At 45.9% G+C, this 24,231-nt stretch overlaps 1 protein-coding gene and 1 pseudogene across 2 annotated transcripts in view; one reads left to right on the top strand and one right to left on the bottom strand.

Annotated features, from left to right (window-relative positions):
• The window catches only part of PLA1A (phospholipase A1 member A), a 32,317-nt gene extending 16,540 nt beyond the window's left edge, over positions 1-15,777 (top strand). The window contains exons 6-11 of one of the 2 annotated variants that reach the window (XR_001889094.1): positions 1,664-1,753; positions 3,673-3,840; positions 5,361-5,450; positions 11,050-11,162; positions 14,669-14,833; positions 15,350-15,777. Coding sequence is in view for 1 of the 2 variants with exons in the window: in XM_017891584.1 (XP_017747073.1) it covers positions 1,664-1,753; positions 3,673-3,840; positions 5,361-5,450; positions 11,050-11,158; positions 14,669-14,833; positions 15,350-15,434 (707 nt within the window). In the remaining variant the exon portion in view is untranslated. The remainder of the gene's footprint in view (positions 1-1,663; positions 1,754-3,672; positions 3,841-5,360; positions 5,451-11,049; positions 11,163-14,668; positions 14,834-15,349) is intronic. The other variant, XM_017891584.1, reaches the window with a different exon arrangement.
• A 5,710-nt stretch (positions 15,778-21,487) lies between these two features.
• On the bottom strand, positions 21,488-23,640 carry LOC108541436 (60S ribosomal protein L10-like; annotated as a pseudogene).
• Between the last annotated feature and the right edge of the window lie 591 nt (positions 23,641-24,231).

Raw genomic sequence — 24,231 nt, 5'->3', positions numbered from 1 at the left:
AGGTGAGTTAAGCTTGTTCATTTAAAAAGTGAATCCTGGCCAGGCACAGTGGCTCACGCCTGTAAGCCCAGCACTTTGGGAGGCTGAGGCAGGGGGATCACGAGGTCAGGAAACTGAGACCATCCTGGCTAACACAGTGAAACCCAGTCTCTACTAAAAAAAAATTCAAAAATTTAGCCGGGTGTGGTGGCAGTCGCCTGTAGTCCCAGCTACTCGGGAGGCTGAGGCAGGAGAATGGCGTGAACCCGGGAGGCAGACCTTGCAGTGAGCGGAGATCATGCCACTACACTCTAGCCTGGCCGGCAGAGCGAGATTCCGTCTCAAAAAAAAAAAAAAAAAGAATTCTTTCTATCCTTAAATTTGCTAAATATGTGACTTATTAGGTACCCATTTATCTAAGAGAGGCTTCTCAGGCCCCTTCAAAGTCTCCCTGCTGTGACTTAAAAAGATTTATTCAACCACTATTTATTAAGCTACGTGGCAGGTGTGGAGAATTTAGCAATCATCAACACATTGAATGAGGTCCCTGCCTACATGGAGCTTACAGGCTACATGGACTGTAGGAGTCACCAAGGGAAGCCCTGATGCCCATTAGAGAGTGTCTGCAGTAGGGGTCCGGGTGAGAGATGATGGTGGCTTGGGTAAAAGTGGTGGCAGTAAAGACAGAGAGAAATAGACAGATTCAAAATATGTTTTGGAGGTAGAGCTGACTAGACTCGTGAAGGGCTGCATGTGGGGTATGAGGGAAAGGCAAGACTCAAGGGTGGCTTCTAGGTCATTGCTTAACCTCCAGGTCGATGGTAGTAAGCAAATAATACACAATCATTTTCTTCCAATAGTGACAGGTGATAGGAAGGAGAAAGTCGGGGTCTTCAGCAGCTGGGCCTGAGCCAGTCTGAGGGTTCAAGTCTGACACAGCAGAGCATCCAGGAGTTGGTCACAGGGACAGAATGAGGGCAGAAGATGCTCTCTCACCTCAGCTCTGGAGCCATGTCCTATTTCCACTCAGGAGAGCACAAAGATATGTTTTAGGGGGGACTGTGGAAATGTGACCCCAAACATGTTTACCTGAACTATTATTACTCAAAGGAAAACCGATACTACTCAATGAGGAACTTTACCAAGTTTATAACATTTACTGAGTTACAAAACTTGTGTTACAGGATATTTTCTTGATTTGCTTAGGCAAATATGAGCATCTTACCAACTGAATCTCTTTGGTTCCTTTTAGCATGAAAAATCCCTTTAGAAAACTGAGAGGCTGAGGTGGGTGGATCACCTGAGGTCAAGAATTTGAGACCAGCCTGACTAACCTGGTGAAACCCTGTCTCTACTAAACACACACACACACACACACACACACACACACATTAGCCAGGTGTGGTGGCATGAGCCTATAATCCCAGCTACTTGGGAGGCTGAGGTAGGAGAATTGTTGAATCCAGGAGGCAGAGGTTGCAGTGAGAGATCGTGCCACTGCACTCCAGCCTGTAAAGAAAAGTAAAGGAAAGGAAAATCTGCCTGAGGGCTCATCCTGTGAAGTCTCACAGCACTTAGAAGTGACGGAGCAGAGAGTGGGTGGGCTCCTGAGGTCAGAGTTTGAGGCCTGCTCCCAGCCAACTCCCTGAAGCAAAGAAGTTAATGGAGTTCTGTCTCCTTTCAGATTTCGGTATTCGGATTCCTGTTGGACACGTGGACTACTTTGTCAATGGAGGCCAAGACCAACCCGGCTGCCCCACCTACTTTTACGCAGGTCAGAAATCCAGTAAGAGTTGGTATTTGGCAACCCCAGAGATTGGAATTCACCAACAGCTTTTGTATTGAGTCAGCCAGAATGGCCTACAGAGGGTCTGCTTTACAAGTGTCCTTTGCTATGTCCCATAATGCTTTACTCAGAGTGTATTCAAGGATGGATGTCTTCAGAGCCCAGGCATTTGAGGGGCGGGTGTGGCACAGTCCACACCAACTGCATCCTCTACAGAGCCTTGCTTTGGCAGAAGCAAGCCATCCTGCCCAAAGCTGGTGAGCAGAAGGATCAATTCACTGCCCAGTCATTTTACCACATTTACCAACTCTAACAGTTCTCTAAAATTGTTTTCAAGATGATCTTTTTGAACACATTCAATGACCGTACATTTCCTCTCTTTAAATACAGCCTTCTGGAATGTTCTTTTTAATATATTTATTGATATATTCTTAGCATACTAAATTTGTCAAAAGCTAAGATCAATAATTATTTGGTTTTCTTATATCTTATGAATATAACCAATATCTCAGCATTTCATATAAAATTAAAATGCTGATTTCTGTTTACTATGTTTTTAGTCTTGTCTTGCTTTACCAAATTTCTAACATTTTAAGGATTCCTTTGACAATCTTATTGAGTAACTACTCATCGATTTTACCAAATTTACTAGTTTTCCAAAACATGCTTCTTTTGCAATTTGTGAATTTCTCAGCAATTCTGATAAAATAGGAGTTTGGTTTCAATGGCTTTTGAAGATTTGGTGGCATTTCAATTGACCACTTTTCACTTTTTCTCCATAACACAATTTGAGAAGGGTTTAGTTTGTCTCTGCCCCAGTTCCCTGTTACAACTGGAAAGAGCTTGGCCATAGAAAGTGTCCCAACCACAGGGAAAAGGAAAGTCAAAATACTGCTTGGCTTTGGTTGCAGGTCTCAGCAACGAGGTCTCAAGGTACAGGGAGAGTCTGAAGACCCCAGGACCCTGGAGTTATAGCTCACCACATACTTCTTAGTTCCAGCTAATTTAACCAATGTCGAATGCTGCAAACTTAAATAGTAAATAACAATGCAACTAAGTTTTGGTAAACTGGGATATTTGACAAATTCAGCATATCAGTCATTTGGCCCGGTGAACCTCAGCACATTGGCTGTAGAGAGTGATCCACCATAAACTGCGGCTGATGCAGCAGTCTCACTGCTGGGTTGGGTATAATGAGGTTGTAAAAAATTTGTTGTATGGGTGATGATGAAGAAAGTAAAAATATGCACAAATACCCATTTTGAGAAGTGGGGCAGCATCATCAACTCTCTATATATTCCCATTTTATGAAGGAGAGTTTGCATGATCATATAAGAATCCATCTCAAGGCCAGGGCATGGTGGCTCACACCTGTAATCTTAGCATTCTGGGAGGTTGAGGCAGGTGGATCACCTGAGGTCAGGAGTTCGAGACCAGCCTGGCCAACATGGCAAAATCCTGTTTCTATGAAGAATGCAAAAATTTGCAAAGTGTGGTGGTGTGCACCTGTTAGCCCAGCTACTCAGGAGACTGAGGCAGAAAAATTGCTTAAACCCAGGAGGCAGAGGTTGCAGTGGGCCGAGATCATGCCATTGCACTCCAGCCTGGGCAAGAGAGTGAGATTCTGTCTCAAAAGAAAAAAAGAAAAGAAAAGAAAGAAAAGAATGCATCTCAAATCAAGCAATTTTCTTGATGGATTATGCTTATGTATCTCAGGAAAAGTAAAATGAGAAAGTAGAATGTAGTAACCATGTACACTAATATTTTGAAAAAGTGATTTGAGGGGACTCACATGCATTTATTTACAGCTTGCTGGAATATAAAATTCAATAGAGTTTCAGTGAGCAGCACAGAGGGAATTCCATTTGTCTTGACTGAAACCTTGGTTGTGTTTTTTCTCTGTTCAGGTTATACTTATCTGATCTGTGATCACATGAGGGCCGTGCACCTCTACATCAGCGCCCTGGAGAATTCCTGTCCACTGATGGCCTTTCCCTGTGACAGCTACAAGGCCTTCCTTGCCGGACACTGTCTGGACTGTTTTAACCCTTTTTTACTTTCCTGCCCAAGGATAGGTAAAGTGCTTCCCCTTTGACTTCCTTTGACAATGTGAGGAAAGTTCAAGCCCTGCTACTTGTCCCCTCTTAATGTCCTGATCTCCTGTGGTCAAGAATTCTATCCAATTGGGGAAAAGAAAATTAAGCGATGAGGTGCTCAGCCTGTTCTTACTTGGAGATGGACGGTTGGTTCTCGTGCCCCAACCCTCACCCTCTATAGTGTTCCCTATGGCCATCCTTGCTCCACACACACCCTTCCCACATACAGGTTCCCCCACTCTCGGACCAGATGCTGCTTATAGATCTTTCTCACTTCTTGCCATTCTCCAGTTCTTCATAGACCCTAATTCTCTGTGTGGTGGGGAATCCCTAAGAGTGGAACACAAGACCCACATTAGAGGTCTAAGATTCTGGTGGCCTCATGGCAGCTGGGGAGATGCCTAGTTGCTGGGGGGCTTGGGTACCTTCTTGGATGATCCAGACCAGTCTGGGGAAAGGGTGCCAGGAAGGCTGCAGGATCTGGCCTCTAACTCACTTGTGTAGACCATTGCTATGAATATCTTGTGGTTATCCAGGATGAAGAGCTCCAGGAAAAACTCCTGGGCAGTGGAAACGGTTTCTCTCCTTCCCACTCTCTTACTTCCCGCTACCCCTGGCTGCCACTCAACTGTAGCAGCTTGCCACTGCTTATATGAGTGAAATGGGTACCAGCTTGACAAAATAGTAAAGTAGGGTAGCTTCCCATGATAGAACAAGTCAACATTATTTCCTACTCATTATGCATATGTCAGTTTCCCCTACATGCCATGGACCCACAGACATAACAGCTGCTTCACACTGTGTGCCCAGCCTCATCTGTCACTACACTTTCCCTTGCACTGAACACCGGATGGTGCTAACTACTTGTACTTCCAGGTGCACATCAGGCTTCCCCACCTGTGTGCCTTGGTCCTAACCATACTCTCTTCCCAGAATGCGCTCTCCCCACCTGTCATCCACTAGTCTTCAGGTCAAACACTTCGTGCTTCACCGTGCTCCACCGTGCTCCCACTGCACGGGATGTAAGTGTCATGAAAACAACTGCTATAGGAGATTGGTTTTGCAAGTTAGAGATGCAGCTTCAGATTTCTTATAATTACCTGCCAAGATGAGTCAGATGATCTAAAAAGCATAGTGCCGTTTATGTGTGTGTTTACTGCCCACTGGACCAAGTTGCTGGGATCACAGGACTCACCTCAGAATACAGCATGAGGACTTGGGGCTTCTTACCGTCTATCTACTGATCCTATTTCCTCCTACCCTCCAAATTTACCCTCCAGTGGGTTTTCTCTCTAGAGTGGTGTTTAGGAGTGTCCTCTGGCTGTCTCCTTTCTGCATTATCCTTTCTGCATTCTCCTTTCTGCACTCTCATAGTGCGTGTGGAGTGTAGATGTCTGTGGAATAAATGGGTGCGTGAATTAATAAACATGTGGCTGGGTGCTGTGGGACCCTAAGATAGCCTTCTCAGGACTCTGCTGTCTTTGCTTCTTTATTTTCAGGCCTGGTGGAACAAGGCGGTGTCAAGATAGAGCCACTTCCCAAGGAAGTGAAAGTCTACCTCCTGACTACTTCCAAGGCTCCGTACTGCAGTGAGTAGGGGGAAATGCATGAGCTCAGCTCTGCCAGGGCGCCACCGGAAGAGTCCAGGGCTTCGGCTTGGGCTGTGCCCAGCCCAGTGTGGTAGTCTGGGTGGGAGTGAATGATAAGGGCAAAAGCAACACCGGAGGTGGGGCAACAGCCCCTGATCTGAACCAAAACTTTCGGAGTGAGTCCAACCGATTGCTCTTCAGATAAGGGCTTGGGGTTTCTTACGTCTATCTACTGGTCCTATTTCCTCCGACCCTCCAAATTTACCCTCCAGTAGGTCTTCTCTAGAGTGGTGTTTAGAAGTGTCCTCTGGCCATCTCCTTTCTGCTCTCTCATTTCCCACTTCTTGGCGCCCACCCTATGTGGTTCTAAATCTGGCAGCCTCCAACATGGGGGTCCCTGGGAAATACTGAACCTTTCCCTCTGCTCTCCTTCCCCTTCACAGATGCATTCCAGCTTCCCACGGTTACTCCTAACCATGGTGTTTCTTTGAAGCTAGGATGCTAGTGGTTGTAACAACGTTAAATGTGAAAGAAAAGTGTGTCCAGAATCCATGAAATACATTACAAGCTGAACCATCATCCTTCTCTACGCTATGTGCATCTTAACTAGGGTGACTGTATTTCCTGGTTTATGCTGGTTATCCTGGGATCCTGTCTGCTTTATCATGTGTACAGGATAAAGCATGCTGGTTTGGATGATAAACTGTATGCCACCCAATTTTAACTGATTTTCTGGTCAGCTTGTGTCGGGTCAGTGGAGGGATCTTTGTGACAATATCTTCCTGGTACTAGAAGGCCATGTGATATGGAGCCCAGAGCTCAGACTCTGTGCTCACCTAGGCGTGGATTTGAATCTCAGCTTCTCTACTTACCAGCTGTGTGATCAGGAGCAGGTTATTTAAACTCTCCGAACTCTATATCCTTATGTGAAAACGGGAACCATAACGGTACCTACTTTAAAGAATCAATTGTGAGTATAAAATAAAATGGCGCACAGGGGGTCACTAGCACAGGGACTGGAACCCAATCAATAATAATTTCCTTCCCTTAGTCAATTGGAGATTTTGGGAGAGGAATAGTTAGGGTGTTTCTACCTTCATGCCAGAGAAAATTTATGGCTACATCTTAGGAACAAAATGGACTACAGAGTCAACTGTGGCTTTTCACATCCTTATCAGCTCATTTGACAACCCAACTGGGAGACGTAGGGAAAGGGAAGCTCTGAGAGACCAAGTGGCATGCCTGAGGCTCCACAGCTGGGTGAAAAGGTCAGAACTCAACTCCAGGTCTTCTGACTCTAAAATCTATACTCCTTCCTCACCACCACCATGGTTCCATCTTCTGAAAACCTGCTGTCTGCAGGCTGTATGTCTCAGCTCCCCTTCTGTCAGCACCACCCCGTCAGAGTTGGCATGCAGGAGGATGTTATGTCTGGTGGTGGACGCGGTGCTGCCAGGACCAGATGTCCTGGCTTCTAATTCCAGCTGCTGGGCAGATTCACAGCAACCTGAGCTGGCGCCTCTGTGTCTGTGCAGCTAAGAATACACCTGGCAGGAAAGTTTGGGGAATGCCTGGAGGTTAAAAGCATGTTAAGGTCCCTGCTGAGGGGGTTCACAGAGCCATACTTTTTCTGACTGTTTCATATTTGTTGTGAGACCACCTCCCCATGCCTCCAGAAGCATAGCCCTGTTGGTTCCAAAACCACAGAGGGATACAGAAACAGGCATGCCTGCCTGCATGCTCTGCCCTGAGCTGTCACTTCTAGGGATGGAAGCTGGATACTCCCTGCTCTCCCTGGACAGATATGGGTATGTTCAGGAGTGGGTAGGGAGAAGCAGCTCTCCAGCTACTCTTAGGCCACCGTGGCACTGGGCTCCCATGCCTAGCACCCTTGGCCTGTTTTGACTTCAGCAATGTTGACCTGTGCCAGGCATGCGCCAGCATGGGCAGAGGATCTTCTAACAAACAATTTTTAAACAATATATTCCCTCATAGAACAGTTTTTCACATAGTGTACCTTCTCTCCGTTACTTCACCCCATCCTTAACATGTCCTGTGTGATAAGTTGAGGGCTATTGCTTGCAGATGAAGGAACTGAAGCATGGAGAGGCTCAGTGTCTTAGGCAAGGCAGCATGACTTGTAAGCAGCAGAGTTGGGACTTGGATCCAGGCCTCCTGACCCACCACCCAGGACTCTGTATTGTATGACATGAGACATGTTCCTGTGCACATTTGATTCCACTAATTCCCACCCACCCAACATTAGGCCTGGCTCCCTTGGGGCCTCCAGGGTAATTTAGTGAAGAAAGAAGTAGGCCAGGCGCGGTGGCTCACATCTGTAATCCCAGCACTTTGGGAGGCAGAGGTGGGAGGGTCGCTTGAGGACAGGAGTTTGAGACCAGCCTGGGTAACATAATGAGACCCAGTCTCTACTAAAATTGTTTACAATTAGCCAGGCATGATGGTGCTCACCTGTAGTCTTTGCTACTAGGGAGGCTGAGGTGGGAGGATTGCTTGAGCCCAGGAGTTGGAGGCTGCAGTGAGCTGATTATACCACTGCATTCCACCCTGGGCAACAGAGCAAGAACCTGTTTCTTTAAAAAAAAAAAAAGAAAAAATAAATAAAGAAGAAGAAACAGAATCTTAGAAAACTTTCTTAATCAATGATACCTGCTAGCAAAGGAAGAAGTATTAATAATATTATATAGCAAACTCAGCCCTGAGAATTAAATTCCTAAAGTTTATGTAAGTTAGTTATTTTTTCCACATTGCAAATATCATCCATTCCAGTTCAGCCCTTGCCTGTCCCCATAACAATTGATATCCCACAGTAACATCTGAGAAGGAGAGACAGATGGGGTGTGGTGTCAGATGTCCTCCTCTGTGGAGGGGAAACATTCAAGGCTCTTTTCTTCTCGTGGATTCTTGGCATCTTGGCACCTTTTGGTGAGCCCTGTTACTAACCCCAGGGAGCCCAGATGGGCCATAGCACTCCTCCAACTTAGTGCTGAGTTCACCTGCATCCAGTTTATGTTCCCCTCCCCAGTGTTAGCCCATCAAATATGGCAAATGAAAAAGTACAGGTAGAGTAGAGGCGAAGGATTGCATCTCTAGCTATGTCTCCATCACCAAAGGAGCCTGGGAAAATTCCCTGAGACTAAAGCGATTGCAAAATGCCACCAGGTGCACCTACTCCTTAATAAAAAAAGGACAGTGTGTTAGGGAAACTGTAATCTTTCTTTTCTTATTTATTTATTTATTTATTTATTTATTTATTTATTTAGAGCCAGAGTCTTACTCTGTCACCCAGGCTGGAGAACAGTGTCACGATCTCGGCTCACTGCAACCTCTGCCTCTTGGGTTCAAGCAATTCTTCTGCCTCAGCCTACTGAGTAACTGGGATTACAGGCATCCGCCACCATGACTGGCTAATTTTTTTGTATTTTTAGTAGAGACAGGGTTTCACCATGTTGGCCAGGCTAGTCTCGAACTCTTGACCTCAGGTGATCTGCCCGCCTGAGCCTCCCAAAGTGCTGGGATTACAGGTGTGAGCCACTGCGCCTGGCTTTTCTTAAATTTTTTAATTCTTATCTATTTATTTATTTATTTATTTATTTATTTTTGAGACAGGGTCTCCCACTGTCACCCAGGCTGGAGTGTGGTGGCACAGTCACGGTTCACTGCAGCCACAACTTCCCTGGCTCAGGTGATCCTCCCATCTCAGCCTCCCAAGGAGCTGGGACTATAGGCACACACCACATGCCCAGCTAATTTTTTGTTTTTGTTTTTTTGTAGAGACTGGGTCTTGCCATGTGGCCCAGGCTGGTCTTGAACTCCTGGGCTCAAGTTATCTGCCCACCTTGGCCTCCCAAAATACCAGGATTTCAGGTGTGAGCCACCATGCCTGGCCTGTAATCTTTCTTCCCTTCTCTTGTCAGAGGGACAACAGGTCCCAGGGATATCACCGTGGCCCAGGTTGTACACCCAGTCTATGTTGGCGATACTCACCTTGAGAGCTCCAGCATCCACGCTGCTCAAAGGAGAGTCTGGATGCCACATACGCAACCAGTGGCCACAGGGAGAGGAGCAGTCTCCTACACACACAGCCTCCTTCCCTGACGTTGGGTATGTGGAGAGGGAGCAGGGCCGTTGCTATATTTTATGAGTTAAATCTCTCTTTTTTTTTTTTTTTTTTTTTTTTTTTTGAGACAGAGTTTCACTCTTGTTGCCCAGGCTGGAGTGCAATGGCACCATCTCGGCTCACTGCAACCTCTGCCTCCCGGGTTCAAGTGCTTCTCCTGCCTCAGCTTCCTGAGTAGCTGGGATTACAGGTGCCCGCCACCATGTCCGGCTAATTTTTATATTTTTAGTAGAGACAGGGTTTCACCGTGTTGACCAGGCTGGTCTCAAACTCCTGACCTCAGGTGATCTGCCCGCCTAGGCCTCCCAAAGTGCTAGGATTACAGGAGTGAGCCACCGTGCCTGATCTTACGAGTTAAATCTTTAGTTTATGTCTTAGTCTATTTGTGCTACTATGACGCTGTACCTGAGACTGGGTAACTTACAAAGCTCAGAAATTTATTTTCCCACAGCTCTGAAGCCTGGGAAGTCCCAGATCAAGGCGCCGGCATTCCATGTCTATAAGGGTTGCACTCTCTGCTTCCAAGAAGGTGCTTTGCTGTTGCGTTCTCCAGAGGGGACAGATACTGCGTTCACACAGAGCAGAAGGCAGGACGTCAAAAAAAGGGCCTTGCCAATTCCCTTGAGCCATTGTATAAGGCACTATTTCATCCATGATAGTAGAGCCACCATGATGTAATCCCTTCCCCCGAAGGCCCCACCTGTCAATACTGTTGCACAGAGCATTCAGTTTAAACATGAATTTGGAGGGGGCACAAACATTCAAAGGATAGCCGTATATGACAGATGCACTTGGCTCATTCAAGATCATCCCACCATGAAAATGTCAGCAAACAAGGGGAGGTAAAACATTAGTATTACAAAATAACAAAAACCAACATTACTGAATGCTTCCTAGGCACAGGCACTGGCCTGAGGACTTCATACATATTAACCCATTTATCTCAGACCTAGAGTGTCTACTTTTTTTTTGTTGTTTTTTTGAGATGGAGTCTTGCTCTGCCGCCCAGGCTGGAGTGCAGTGGTGCGATTTCTGCTCGCTGCAACCTCTGCCTCCTGAGTTCAAGCGATTCTCCTGTCTCAGCCTCCTGAGTAGCTGGGATTACAGATGTGCGCCACCACACCCAGCTAATTTTTGTATTTTTAATAGAGATGAGGTTTCATCATGTTGGTCAGGCTGGTCTCAAACTCCTGACCTCAGGTGATCCACCCGCCTCGGCCTCCCAAAGTTCTGGGAGTACAGGCATGAGCCACTGCACCCGGCCAAGTGTCTATTTTTATTATCCTCAATTTACACTTGAGGAAACTGAGGATCTGAGATTATAGGTAATCTCCTCCTGGGCACACAACTACTAAGAGATAGAGCCAAGATTCCCAACCACACTGCTGCTCTCTGGGGTTTTTGCTCATTGCGCCTTCTGCCCTCTGGCCCAGTCTCTGTTGTGCTTTGGTTTCCTAGTGCATCACAGCCTCGTGGAGTTTCACTTGAAGGAACTGAGAAAAAAGGACACCAACATCGAGGTTACCTTCCTTAGCAGTAACGTCACCTTCTCATCTAAGATCACCATGTACGTAAGTGTCCTACCTGGTTGACCCCTTCCCTTAGGAGCTGGTTACTTTTTCATTTTACACACATGGACAACCCAGGTCAGGTACTGTGTGATTGCTGATTCCGGGGCCCAGCCAGCTCGGCTGGGGGCAGCACCTACTATAGATCCAGCCACAGACACATGCTGGGGAGATGCTCAGTAGTGGGTCCAAGTATAACAGATTCAGATGAGAGCAGGCAGGGCAGGCAGGCAGGGTAGGCAGGCAGCAGGGACGGCATGTCGCAACATGCCAGGCCAACATGGTAGAGAGGACATAGGAATCAGGTCCCTGAGGGAAAACAGCACTCTGGAATCCAGGCCGTGCGGGTATCAGGGATGTCAGTAGGGAGGAGGGCCTCAGTCACCAGCCCAGGCAGGGCTAGCCAGAGCCTGGAGAGCACCCACTCCTGGGAAAGCAGAGCAGTTCTAGGTTAGTTACCAGAATGGAATCTGAGGCACAGGGTCAGTCAGCAAAGGAGTGCAAGCTGAGGGCCAGACTAGCAGCCAGGAGGGCTTGATGATGGGTGATTCCTGGAACTGGGGCTAATCATTCCCTTCCTTTGTTGGGGCAGACTGGGTTTGGGGGCTGGTGGAACTACGCTTGAAGTGAGAGGGTAAAGAACCCCAACTGTAGGGAGCCACAGCCTGCAGGGGATAGGAAGGCAGCAGCCATGGTGCATACTTCTTTAAAAAGCAACTGGTTAGTTATTCACAAGCCAGCAGGAGACAGACTGTCAGATAATGTCACTGTCACTGTCACTGTCTCAGTCAGAGATAGGTCCAAGAGAAGGAATTTAGCATGGCGAACTCATTACAAGTGTGTTGGATGAGCTGAAAAACTGAGAGATGGGGACACAATGCAGAGATTACTCACAACAGGAGCCACTACCACCCTAAGCTAGAGAGACAAAGCAGGAGTGGCACTGGCAAAGCTGGGTCCACAGAGAAGGCTGCTTGGCAGGAGCTGAACCCATGGGAAGTGCAGCCCCTCTGGAATCCCTGTGCAAAGCAGCCACCCACCTGAGCATGCTTCCACTGGGTTAGACCTCACTGGAACCTGCTGGTGGGGGAACCTGCAGGGGAACAGAACAATCCAGAGCAAACAGGGAAATGACCAGCGCATACACACTTAAATGTGTCAGCAACGCCCTGAGAGTGACAGCCTGGAAGACGGAGCCTGACTGAGTCTGAGGAAATGATGAGTGGAGATTTCGAGGCTTTCCAGGAGCTACCCAGGCCGGGCTTAGGGAGAATGTGACACCTCTGGTGTGTATGGAGCACAGATTTAGGGTTATGGGGATGGTGTGAGGCTGGAGAGGCAAGTCAGGGCCAGACCCTGCCAGGCCTTGAAGGACAGGTTTTTATCCTGAGAGTAGTTTGGAGAGCCACTGGGAGTTTTAAACAGGACAGTGATGAGATCAGATGTGAGTTTGGAGATGTTTCTCAGGCTGGGGTGTTGGACATGAACTCTGCTAAGAGGCACTACAAGTTTCTGCTGGAAGGAGCGCCCTTCTTCGCTCCCAAATCCCTGGCCACTAGCTGGTGCTCCTTCTGGCTCACCCAAGGTCACACAGCTACGTACAGCCATCAGGATTCCAACACAGGCCTGCAGGTGCCCACAGGGCCTTGCAGACTGTGGCTATGTATCAGTAAGCCAAATACCTTTCATTAGACCCGCTCAAGGTTGTGCTACTTCTAGAAGGGTGTTTTCATCATCTTCTAGCCCATTGGTAGGTCCGACAACACTGGCAGGAGTCATGAAAATGACCCACAACTCTGGCTGCACATTAGAATCACCTGGAGAGCTTTAAAAAATATTGATGCCAAGTCCCCCACCCCAGAACAATCACATCAGGGTCTCTGGGCATAGGCTCCACAGCCACACTTTAAAAGCTCCCCAAGCAATTCCAGTCAACATCCACAGATTAGCGCTTCTTCCTCCCCGAGCAGGTTCACATAACTCTTTTGAAGAAGGCACCAGAACATGACTTACTTCTTGCAGATCAGAAACTGGGGGAAAAATGGGGAGAAGGTTACGTGTGGTCTTTCTCCAAATTTCTATAGCTTTACGCGACTCTAAGATTTCCTTCTAATTGGAGAATTAACCTGGGCCAACTCCTCAAATCACTCACTTAAAAGATTTTTCATATTCCTTGAATTTTACAAACTCTTCAATCTAAGCTGTTTCTTAAAGGAAATAATCTTACTTTTTCCTCTGAGGTATTTCAAAAGACTTGTGAATTTAAAAAAAGAGGGACTGGTTTTTAAACAAAATTATAATGATCTTCCCTTAGAAGGAAAAAACAAGATATATGACTAACCCTGGACCACAAAGAACACAAAGAAGCCTTGTCATCACTCTGTGAAGGCCAGAAAGGAACAGGAAACCGAGTTGGCAAGGGTGGCTCCCCACACCCCCCGGCCCCCGCCGAGAGGAACGCAGCGCCCTCCTTCTTTCCTCTTTCTCAGAGTCCCACTCAGAGGCCAGGGAGGATCACAAAGGGCCCCACAAATCAAATTCCTTCCCTAGCTGGGTGGTGCAGCCCTGCTGGGCACTCTCCCTGATCCCCTGCTCACCACCCTCAGGCTCTGCTGGCTGGGCTGTGCCTTGCACTCAGCATGAAGACTGTCCTCATTGAATCTCACGATTTTTTGCTTTTGTCTCCAGTACCTAGTACCTAGGGGGTACCACAGCCCTTTTGGAAGCACCCTGCTAGGTTGATCACTTCATACTCCTCCCTCATCTTTGTCTCAGTCCAAAGTGGTGCCTAAATCTTTAAACAGATAGGGAATCTGAGGGGCAAAGCCAAGAGGGTGGGTTAAGACAGAACTGGATACTGTTTTCACTCTGAGCCTCCTAGGCTGAAGTCAGTATGAACCAAACCCTGTGGTTCAAGTTCATAGCAGCATGTAGGGAAGCTGGGACTTACACCTAGTTGCTAGTGACTCCACAGCCACCTTGCCAGGTTAGGTAACTTGTCCAAAGCCACACAGCTGGGAAGACAAAACCTGGGTTCCACCCAGCTCTGTCTGTGCCTCATGATCTGTTTTCTTGTCGCTGTTCCCACCCACACATTCATACTTAGCCTAAAATAGAAAAGTCCTTACACAGATTTCTTTGAAAAGGAATGCTCTAAAAGAGGGTTTCTACTTCTGGGTAATTGGATGTAAAGGTGAAGGTCTCCTCCAGCTGGGAATCCAAGAATGAGGAACAGTTTTTCCAGATATGAAAATCCAGGAGCTACTATTCTGTTGCAGTGTCTACTTGTTCACTCTAAAAAATCAACAACTACTTTCTTGGTCATATTCAAAGCTGGAGGTGTGGGCAGAGGGGCTGGTGAGGGTGACACAAAGGACTATGGTAAGGAGCTAACCCCTTGGTACATGACAGCCAACCAGTGCCACCAGCAGAGCCTGACTGGAGCCAAAGGGAAAGCACAGGCCGTAAGGGCTGTAGTCCTTTACTTTCCCTTGCCCCTTTCCTTGCAGACCTAAGCAGCAACTTCACGGGAAAGGAATCATAGCCCATGCCACCCCACAGTGCCAGATAAACCAAGTGAAATTCAAGTTTCAGTCTTCCAACCGAGTTTGGAAAAAAGACCGGACTACTATTATTGGGAAGTTCTGCACTGCCCTTTTGCCTGTCAATCACAGGTAAGCTCCAGTATCTACTTCCGCCCCAGATGCACACACACATCAAAGATCAGTCCTGGTCTTAGATGTGCTGCTTGTTGAGATTCAAGCTCATCATAGTGATTACCATCTTAGAAGCAGAGATGACAGAGATCCAGCTTTCCAGAACCTTCTGTGGGACCATCTTGGGTCGGGGAAATTCCACTGTGTTTGTTCTACATATTTGGTTTCTATGTAAGGTTTCATTAGAACAAAATTTTCTCATTGCATATTTTCTTCTCTGTGGCCTCCACTCCAAACGTATCACGGGTCACATTCATGGGTGTGGATCCAGAATCCACATCCCCTTTCCCTTCCTCTAAAGGCATTTATGTCATTAACCTTACCACCTTCCGGCCCTTGGACCATAGGAACTGGCTCTTAATTGTAGGTGACTGCAGACTTCTTTCATCAGACATCATGGAAATTCAAAAGCCACAGAATGCCAAGCCCTGTCTCCTCACCAGCCACTGCTCTCTTATTGTTCTTCTCTTCCAGAGAAAAGGTGATTTGCTTACCTGAACCGGTGAATTTACAAGCAAGTGTGACTGCTTCTCATGACCTGAAGATAGCCTGCATATAGTTTAACCTGGGCAGGACACATCTTCTTGCGATTTTTTTTTTTTTTTTGGAGGGAGGTGTGATGAGGGATGTATGTGTGCAGCTTATTGTAGACCACTACTGCTATGGAGAAAGGCAAAGCTCTTTCTTATTTTCTCCATAATGAGCCACCCTGGAGGGGAGGGAGAACTCGTTTTACAGAGCTTGGTTTCTGTTGCTGATCTTATGTACATACCCGTTTTAGCTTTCCCATGCATACTTAACTGCACTTGCTTTAGCTCCTTGGATATCTGTACTTAGGATTCAATAGAAACATGTACAGAGTAAACAATTTTTTAAAAATAAAACTTAATGGAGTACCTGAATCATTTAACTGTTTTACTTGAATGGAATTCTGTTACCTACAAAAAGTTGAGATTTATACTCCGTGGCATTGCAGAAAACAGTATTGCATTATCTGTATTAAAATAGCAACTAAAAGAAGTACTTGGAACAAGAGAGGGGATGAAGGGTGGGGAGGAAGATGGCACCATTTACTAACCCTTACCACTACCTCCTCTGGATATCTGGAAGGTTTGAGGGATCAGAGAGATCTTGGGGAATACAGGTAGATTTCCTCTGGGTTACTGTTTCCCAAACTTTGATCTTTGTAAATAACCTTATATCAGCTGCAGCCCAGCCAAAAACAGATGGTGCGCTCAATCTGTGCTGGGAGAATTTAAGAAAAGGACTATTTGCTGTAGTCTTTTGTGGGGAAACCACAGGGATAATGCAGTTCCCTGAAGCTACTGGCAGTAGAAGCTGCTACTATGCTACCCCTGAAGAGACCAGAGAAGGAGGGGAAGCACGGGGGGCTGCAGACCTGCAGTACAGGGACACAGTCAGCCAGCAGCAACCCTGCAGGGAGGGAGCAGGACCACAGATTCTCTGACTTCACTGTTCCTCCTCCCCCATTTTCCTGCTAGTGCTCCCCATTAAGGACCCCCAACAGAAGCCAGAGGGCAAATAACACATTGACATGGCCTAAACAGGCCTGGGGCATACAGCAGGACAGAGAAGGGTGTAGAGTGGATGGGAAGGGGATGGGGAGCTAACAGATATGGCACACGCCTTCACCACTTTCCTAAATCCAGGTTTCCCCTGGATTCTTTTATTCTTTAAATTCACTTTTTTAAAAACATAAATAAATGAGCTTTAAAAGGAAACTGCTGACTTGCTGATTTGCTGTCCACAATAAAGACTGGGAGAATGATGGAAGCAACAGGCTGCAATTACTCCATCTGGGCCAAGTCAGCCAGGGCACTGAGAGCTTCGGCCTCCGTCTAGGCCTTGGAAATGCAACCAAAAGGACAGGTGAGGCTCACAAAGATGTTTAACTGTCTGCATGATCACAGTCATGTCTAAAGAATACACATGTTCCCTACTACATAGGCTTTCAATTTTCTGTTTTTCCTCAAACCAAAAACCCTCCTTTCCTTTTCCCTCTCTTTACTCCACGCAGGTTCCTCCCTGGAGACAGTCTTACCCTGAGCTGTATTACGCTGCACTTCCGTTTGCCATCCTGGGAGACACTGCTTAGCACATACTTCTTCCTTAGTTTTCCCCACTGCTCGTTGCTTTATTTCCTAATGTGTATTACATTTCTGTGATGAAAATCATATTGTGGGCCGGGCACAGTGGTTCATACCTATAATCCCAGCACTTTGGGAGGCCAAGCCGGGTGGATCACTTGAGGTCAAGAGTTCAAGACCAGCCTGACCAACATGATGAAATCCCATCTCTACTAAAAATACAGAAAAAAAAAAAAAAAATTAGCTGTAAATTAGTCGGTGTAGTGGCACACTCCTGTAATTCCAGCTACTCAGGAGGCCGAGGCACAAGAATTGCTTCAACCCAGGAAGCAGAGGTTGCAGTGAGCTGAGATCATGCCACTGTACTCCAGCCTAAGAGACAGAGTGAGACTCCGTCTCAAAAACAACAACAACAAATCATGTTTTGTGATGTTGATGCTAACTGGTGTTAAACTGACTCAATCTGTTTTGCAGTGGCCTCACACTTCCATTCTGCTTTTGGCCATAGCCCTGGGTTTCTTTGCGAATATTTTCTTATTTTTAAACACCGTTACACTTTCTCACATGTTATTTTGCCCCCAGTCAGAAACTTTGGATTACTACCTTACATGGAAAAACCAGTTTCTCTACTCATAAATTAATCCTAGAAAGAAATATAATGAGAACATTATAATGTTTAACATTCCAACTAGATACTGTGGTCTGATGTAGGCTCAAAGTCCCAAGCCAGTTTTTTCCTTTTTTTTGGTTTTCCTTTCATGTTCAGGAGGCAAAATTTTTTCTTTACTAAATAGGGAAAATTTGCAAGTATGTGAGAGATGTTAAAAATTTATCAACATTGGCCAGGCGTGGCGGCTCATGCCTATAATCCCAGCACTTTGGGAGGCCGAGGCAGGTGGATCACCTGAGGTCTGGAGTTCAAGACAAGCCTGGCCAACATGGTGAAACCCTGTCTCTACTAAAAATACAAAACATTAGCCAGGCGTGGTGGCAGGCGCCTGTAATCCCAGCTACTCGGGAGGCTGAGGCAGGAGAATCGCTTGAACCTAGGGGGCGGAGGTTGCAGTGAGCCGAGATCGAGCCATTGCACTCCAGCCTGGGCAACAAGAGCAAAACTCTGTCTCAAAAAAAAAAAAGTATTAACACTGAGTGGAGACATTTTTCTATATATAATCACCGGATGGAAAGGATATAAGAAATGTATAACTGTCTATGAGATGGAATGTTGTTTAATGATGGGTCTATGTGGTACCTAAAATCATCCTGTCCAGAGGTACGTGGCCCACACTTTGGGAAACATGGCTTTAAGTAGATGGGATGTCTGTGGGGTCAGGAAAAGGGAGAGCTAACATGGAATTCTGCTCCATGGCAGAGCAAAAGCAGAGCTTGGGTCTCCCTTCCACACCCACTTTGCGCACAAGTCTTTTCATGAAGAGAGACTATTACAGAGCTAATTAAATCCAACAGGCAGATTCACCACCAAGTGCAAAATACACTGCTGAAATATACAGAGCAATGTGACCTTGGAATAGCTGCACAACAAAAACATCCAACATTGCACAGCTTTTTACTATGTTCCAGGCACCATTCTGAGTGTGTCATATGTATTAACATATTTTATTGTCTCAGCGAGCCTATGAGATACATGCTATTATTATTCCACTTTACTGATAAAGAAATCAAGAGGCTGAGGAACTTTCAAGATCACAGGTCTAGTAAGTAAAGGAGCCAGGATTCAAATGCCAGTTGTCCGCCCCAGAGCCAGGTGATTAATCACCACTCTAACCAGCCTCAGAAACACGACAGAAAAGTCCCCCTGAAGGTCCACAGTGCAACCCTGTGGGACTGAATACATAATTCGCAGGGTCCAGTGCAAGATAAAAATGTGGCCTCCTTATTTAAAAAGTTGAGAATTTCAAGATGGTGACAGCAGAGCATGAAACCAAGTGTGGGGCCTGAGTGGAGCCCTGTGCCCAGGTGTACAGGTCGCATGCCCAGGAAACCAGCCCTGCAGCCAGGTGAGCCACACTGTCAATCCCCAGAGCCAGGCATTCCAGCCGAGCTTGTGTAGTGCCGCTGACTGTGAACCCAGACAAACCTCAGTTGGCTAAGGAAGAAAGTTGTGAAGGATGAAAAAAAGGTTATAAGGCCTTTGAGAGGGGTGCTAGCGTTTCTTACAGAAAATATTCAGACCCAGTCGGGTGCGGCGGCTCATGCCTATAATCCCAGCACTTTGGGAGGCTGAGGCGGGCGGATCACCTGAGGTCAGGAGTTCGAGACCAGCCTGGCCAACATGGTGAAACCCTGTCTCTACTAAAATACAAAAATTAGCCAGGCATGGTGATGGGCACCTGTAATCCTAGCTACTTGGGAGGCTGAGGCAGGAGAATCGCTTGAACCTGGGAGGTGGAGGTTGCACTGAGCTGAGACTGTGCCATTGCACTCCAGCCTGGGCAACAAGAGTGAAACTCTGTCTCAAAAAAAAAAAAAAAAGAAAAGAAAAAGAAAAAAAGAAAAGAAAAGAAATAATACAGGGGACGTTCCTGTATTAACCATCACTAGATTTTCAGATGAATGTTCTTTAAGATTCCTCTATACTAGAGGCTGTGGGAGCTTGGTTCCCACTGCACAGCTTGGTGACAGGTGGGAGAGAGCCCATCTCCAGCAGCATTTTGGAATGCTGTCCCCAACATCTGGAGCACAAGATGCCAGGGAGAGATTGGGATGGGTTGATAAGGGAGAAAATGACTTCCTATCCTCTTTCGAGGTCTGATGATCCACACTTTGAGAATAGACATAGGAAAGACCTTCAACTCCTATGTCTACAGGTGAGATTGTCTAGCAACTGCAGAGTGGTTAACAGCAAAGAAGATATGGGTACTCACTTCTGAATAGCAGGGCTGGCTGCTTCAACAGAGGGAGAAAAAGGTGGGAGCAGAAGGATAGGGGAGAGGAGAGAGGAGATGGAAGCATGGATGGAGGTGACTGCAGTCAGATAAACAGTTGTTTGCGCACAAACCCAGCATTCCATAAAGTCTTATGCAGACTCCGTGAGTTCACAATAGTTTCCCTTCCAGCTCACAAACTGTGCCTTGATTAAAACTCTTCCCAGGGCAAATCAAGCCCTTGGGCAGCAGGGACCTTGTCTTGTCTACTGTTGTACTCCAAGTCCCTAGCATACAGTAGGTTCTCGAATATTTGTTAGAAAATGAATAAATAAGTGGTCCCGGGAAGTATTTTCAAGTCTAAGGCTTCATTATTGGCAGAATTCACCAGTGAAGCCATCTCAGTGTTGGCTTTTCTTGGCGAGTAGTTTTTCACTAATTTAATCTCTTCACTTGTTATAGATGTATTCAGATTTTCTTTTTCTCTTGAGTCTATTTCAGTAATTTGTACCTTTCTAAGAATTGTCCATTTTATTTAAGTTATCTAATTTGTTGGTACACAATTGTTTGCTGTATTCTCTTGTGATTCTTTTTATTTCTATAAGGTCAGTAATGATGTCTCCTCTCTTATTCCTGATTTTAGTAATTTAAGTCTTCTCTCTTTTTCTCTTGGTAAGTCTAGATAAAGATTTGACAATTTCATTGATCTTCTCAAGGAATCAACTTTGGTTTTCTATTCTCTAGTGTGATAATTGCTACTCTAATCTTTATTGTCTTTCTCAATTAGATATTATTCTACATCATTTTGAAAAACAGCTAAAGCCACAAATCTGCCTTGACCCTTTTGTTTTGCTTCTGCTCTGTCAGTCTTCCTTGAGGCACCAGATCTTTCATGATCTATTGCCCAAAAGGATAGCGTCATAGGATCACAGGCAATTCTTGGAAAATTTACATTGGTTACTATATCAAAAGATATTCTGCTACATATGCATAACTTATCTTCACTCTTGGACCACAAAGATCTATTTCAGAGACAAATTTGGAATGCAATTTTCCTTAACATTATCCTCAGTAGAGCCTGAAGTATAGAATATACTCATTTTCCCACTCAGATCCTGAGACCTCAGTGGTCGTTTACCAGACATTGGAATTCCTAAATGAATAACATTGTCTTAAAAATCATGTTCCTAAGGTCAGAAGGCTAGAGTGCTCTAGTACAGGAGTCCTAAACCCCTGGGTGAGTGAACATTACCACGGGAGCTCCATCTCCTGTCAGGTCAGCTGTGGCACTGGATTCTAGGAGAGTGAACCCTACTGTGAACTGCTCATGCAAGGGATCCAGATTGTGCTTTCCTTATGAGAACCTAACTACTGCCTGATGATCTGAGGTGGAACAGTTTCATCCTGAAACCATCCCCCTCCCCACCATCCCCGCACTGCACTGGTCTGTGGAAAAACTGTCTTCCACAAAACCAGTCCCTGGTGCCAAAATGGTTGGGGACCACTGCTGTAGTAGATACCTAGTCAGTTTGAGGTGTCTTTTTTTTTTTTTTTTTTTCAAGTGGACAGAAAGTAGGATTTATTGTTGGGCATTAGGAGGGGCAGCATAGTGGAAGCTCTCATGAGTTCAGGGCCCACCACTTGTCCAGAGGGCCACGATTGGGGATGTACTTGACCCCGCAGTCATCTGAAATGAGCTGTTTCTCAGCCACCATGTGTTCGCATTCATCCACATTGAACTTGGTAATGTCCCACCTCTTTGAGATGTGGATCTTCTGGTGGCCAGGGAACTCGGCCTTAGCCCTGCGCAGGGCCTCAATCGCATACTCCTTGTTCTGCAGCTTGGTGCTGATTGACATGATGACTTGACCAGTGTGAACCCTGGCCACAGTGCCCTGGGGCTTTTCAGAGGTACCTCATATACCTGTTTGGAGCCTGTCAGCCCAGCACAGGACAACGTCTTGTTGATGTGCATAACGTGGAAGGGGTGGAGCTGCACTCAGATGTGAAAGCCATCTTTGCCACAACTTTTTATCATGTACTTATTGGCACAAATTCGGGCAGCCTCCAGGGCTCCAGTCATCTGACACCATGTGGCCACAGAGCGGAAACTCAACCACTTTTGCCCACTTCTGCCCCAGGTCAAAGATGGGAATCTTGGCATCAGGAACACCTCGCCAGAAGAGAGGCTTTGGGTTGTTCTTACAATAATGGTAACACCAATGGGGCAGCGGCCCATGGTGACACCAGAATCTTCAGTGGCGCACCAAAGGGAAAGAGCTTGAGTGTCTTTTGAACTTAAGAGTCATTCCTTTCTCTAAGAACTGATCTCCATCTAGAAGATGGGCAGCCCCAATTGTACTGCATAACCCTGTCCTCAGGCCCAGCTGAGTGGACCAGAAGTAGACACGTGACTGAATCTGGACAAGGTAGATTTCCTTCCTGAAAGTCTGAAATTATGACTAAGAGGCTGCCATACTTGTTTTCTGGTAGTTGGAATTGTTCCACATGAACAACTCAGGAGCTGAGGGCAAACATATTCCACTGTGAGAACAGAGAAACAGGAAAGACTACTCTGTTGGAAAACAGAAACATGTTGCAGTTCTCCTAAGAGAAACAGAAACAGAAGATGGTGACTGGGTCCCTGCCGGCTTTCTGCTTTCCCTGATGGCTTTCTGATCTAGTCCCATATTAAAATCTAGAGGCATTTCTGCCTTTGAATTCTATAAGGCACCCCCGTGTCCTTATAAGTTCTCCTTTGCTTCAACATCATAATTATCAACATCGTCAACATTATCAACAAAAAAGATACAACTTCCTGAGCAGTTAGTATATGCCAGGTAAAGTTCCAGTTAGCTTACACAAATTATCTTATTTGATATTCCCGATAAATCCACGTATTACTTCATTTTACATATGAGGAAACAGGGACAAGGAAATTAAGTAACTTGTCCACTATAGTTAGCAGTGGATAAAATCAGGATTCACACCAAGGCCATCTGACTTCAGAATCTGAGCTCTAACCACCATGTTTTTATACAGTTTAGGCTGTTCACGTTGGTTTCTAGCACTTGCAACCAAGATGTATTAGCTAAATAGGGTTCTTCAGTCTGGCCCTACTCTGCCTAACTAAAATTATCTGCCATTTTCTCCAGTGTGCTGAAGCCAGTATTCCCCTAAAACATACTATGGTCAATGTCATCTCCATGTCTTTTTGCTCCTTCTCCTTCCCACCCCCCCACTTTTACATCCTACCAATAATTCAGCGTCTACTTCCATTTCTATCTTCCCCAGGGAACCTGGTCACCCATATGTTCTATCAGTCAGTAACTATGCTGCCTTGCAATGGTGGTCAATAGCTTACTGCATGTATGTCAGGCCTCTATGATGAGATTGTAAGGTCTTTAAAAGCAGTGGCTATGTTTTCTCTTTCACTGTGTCCCCAAAACACTGTAATTCATTGTAAGCATACAATAAAAGCTCCGTGAATTGAATTAAAGGCAGTAATCTTAGTGGCATAGACAAAGGCAGGGAGAGAAAGTGAGGCACAGAGAGGCTTAACTTTAAAGGAGGGCTTAATGTCTTTTCCTAAGTGTCAGGAATGGCCTTCACGTACTCATCTTGTTTTAAAATTGTATGTGTCAGTATTATATTTTAAAAGTTTTAAATCTCTGTAGGAAAAAGGATATTACATTGAAACATAAATCTTCTGTAATTGCTGAATTCTCAGCCAGCCCTTGATCTCCTGGTTGAGTGGTCCCAAGTCTGACATTCTGAAAGTGACATACGCTGATCCCCACAGCCACAAACACATATCTGATCTCACTCTTGGGCACACCCCAAGCCCTGGGATGACCATCACAACTCCCCGCTGCCCCACCATCTCAGAGGAGGTAGGTTTTGTACCCTTAAGAAGAACATGGGGGTGATGAGAGTATCCAGTGCCTGAGTCTTCCTAGGCCCTAAGAAGGCCTTGGAATCCTCTCTGATCCTTAGCATTCACCCTCATCTATGAAAACAACTGTTTGCATTTCTGTGTCCACTTAGTGTCCTGACAAGAGTCAAAACTCAATCCATCCAAAAGGAAATCGACATCTTCCCTAGTTATTCCTCCTCTTTTTATGGTAATAGCTACCACCACGATCCAATCATCCAGGCTTGAAGCCTGAGTCATCTTTGACTCAGAACATCACAGTGCTAAAAAAAATTTTTTTTAAAGCTGTTTGCCTCCTTCCCCCAATTTATACTCAGACTCTGTCTCTCAATATCTTAAAATGCATCTGAGATCTGTCCCTTCTTGTGTATTCCCCCTGATAAGGCTCTGGATTTTGGCACCAACCCCTGAACTACTACTCTCTTTTCC

This window comes from Rhinopithecus bieti, unplaced genomic scaffold (assembly GCF_001698545.2).
Source record: "Rhinopithecus bieti isolate Rb0 unplaced genomic scaffold, ASM169854v2 scaffold_759, whole genome shotgun sequence".
NCBI classification, from domain to species: domain Eukaryota; kingdom Metazoa; phylum Chordata; class Mammalia; order Primates; family Cercopithecidae; genus Rhinopithecus; species Rhinopithecus bieti.
This window is presented reverse-complemented; position numbering and strand designations above follow the sequence as displayed.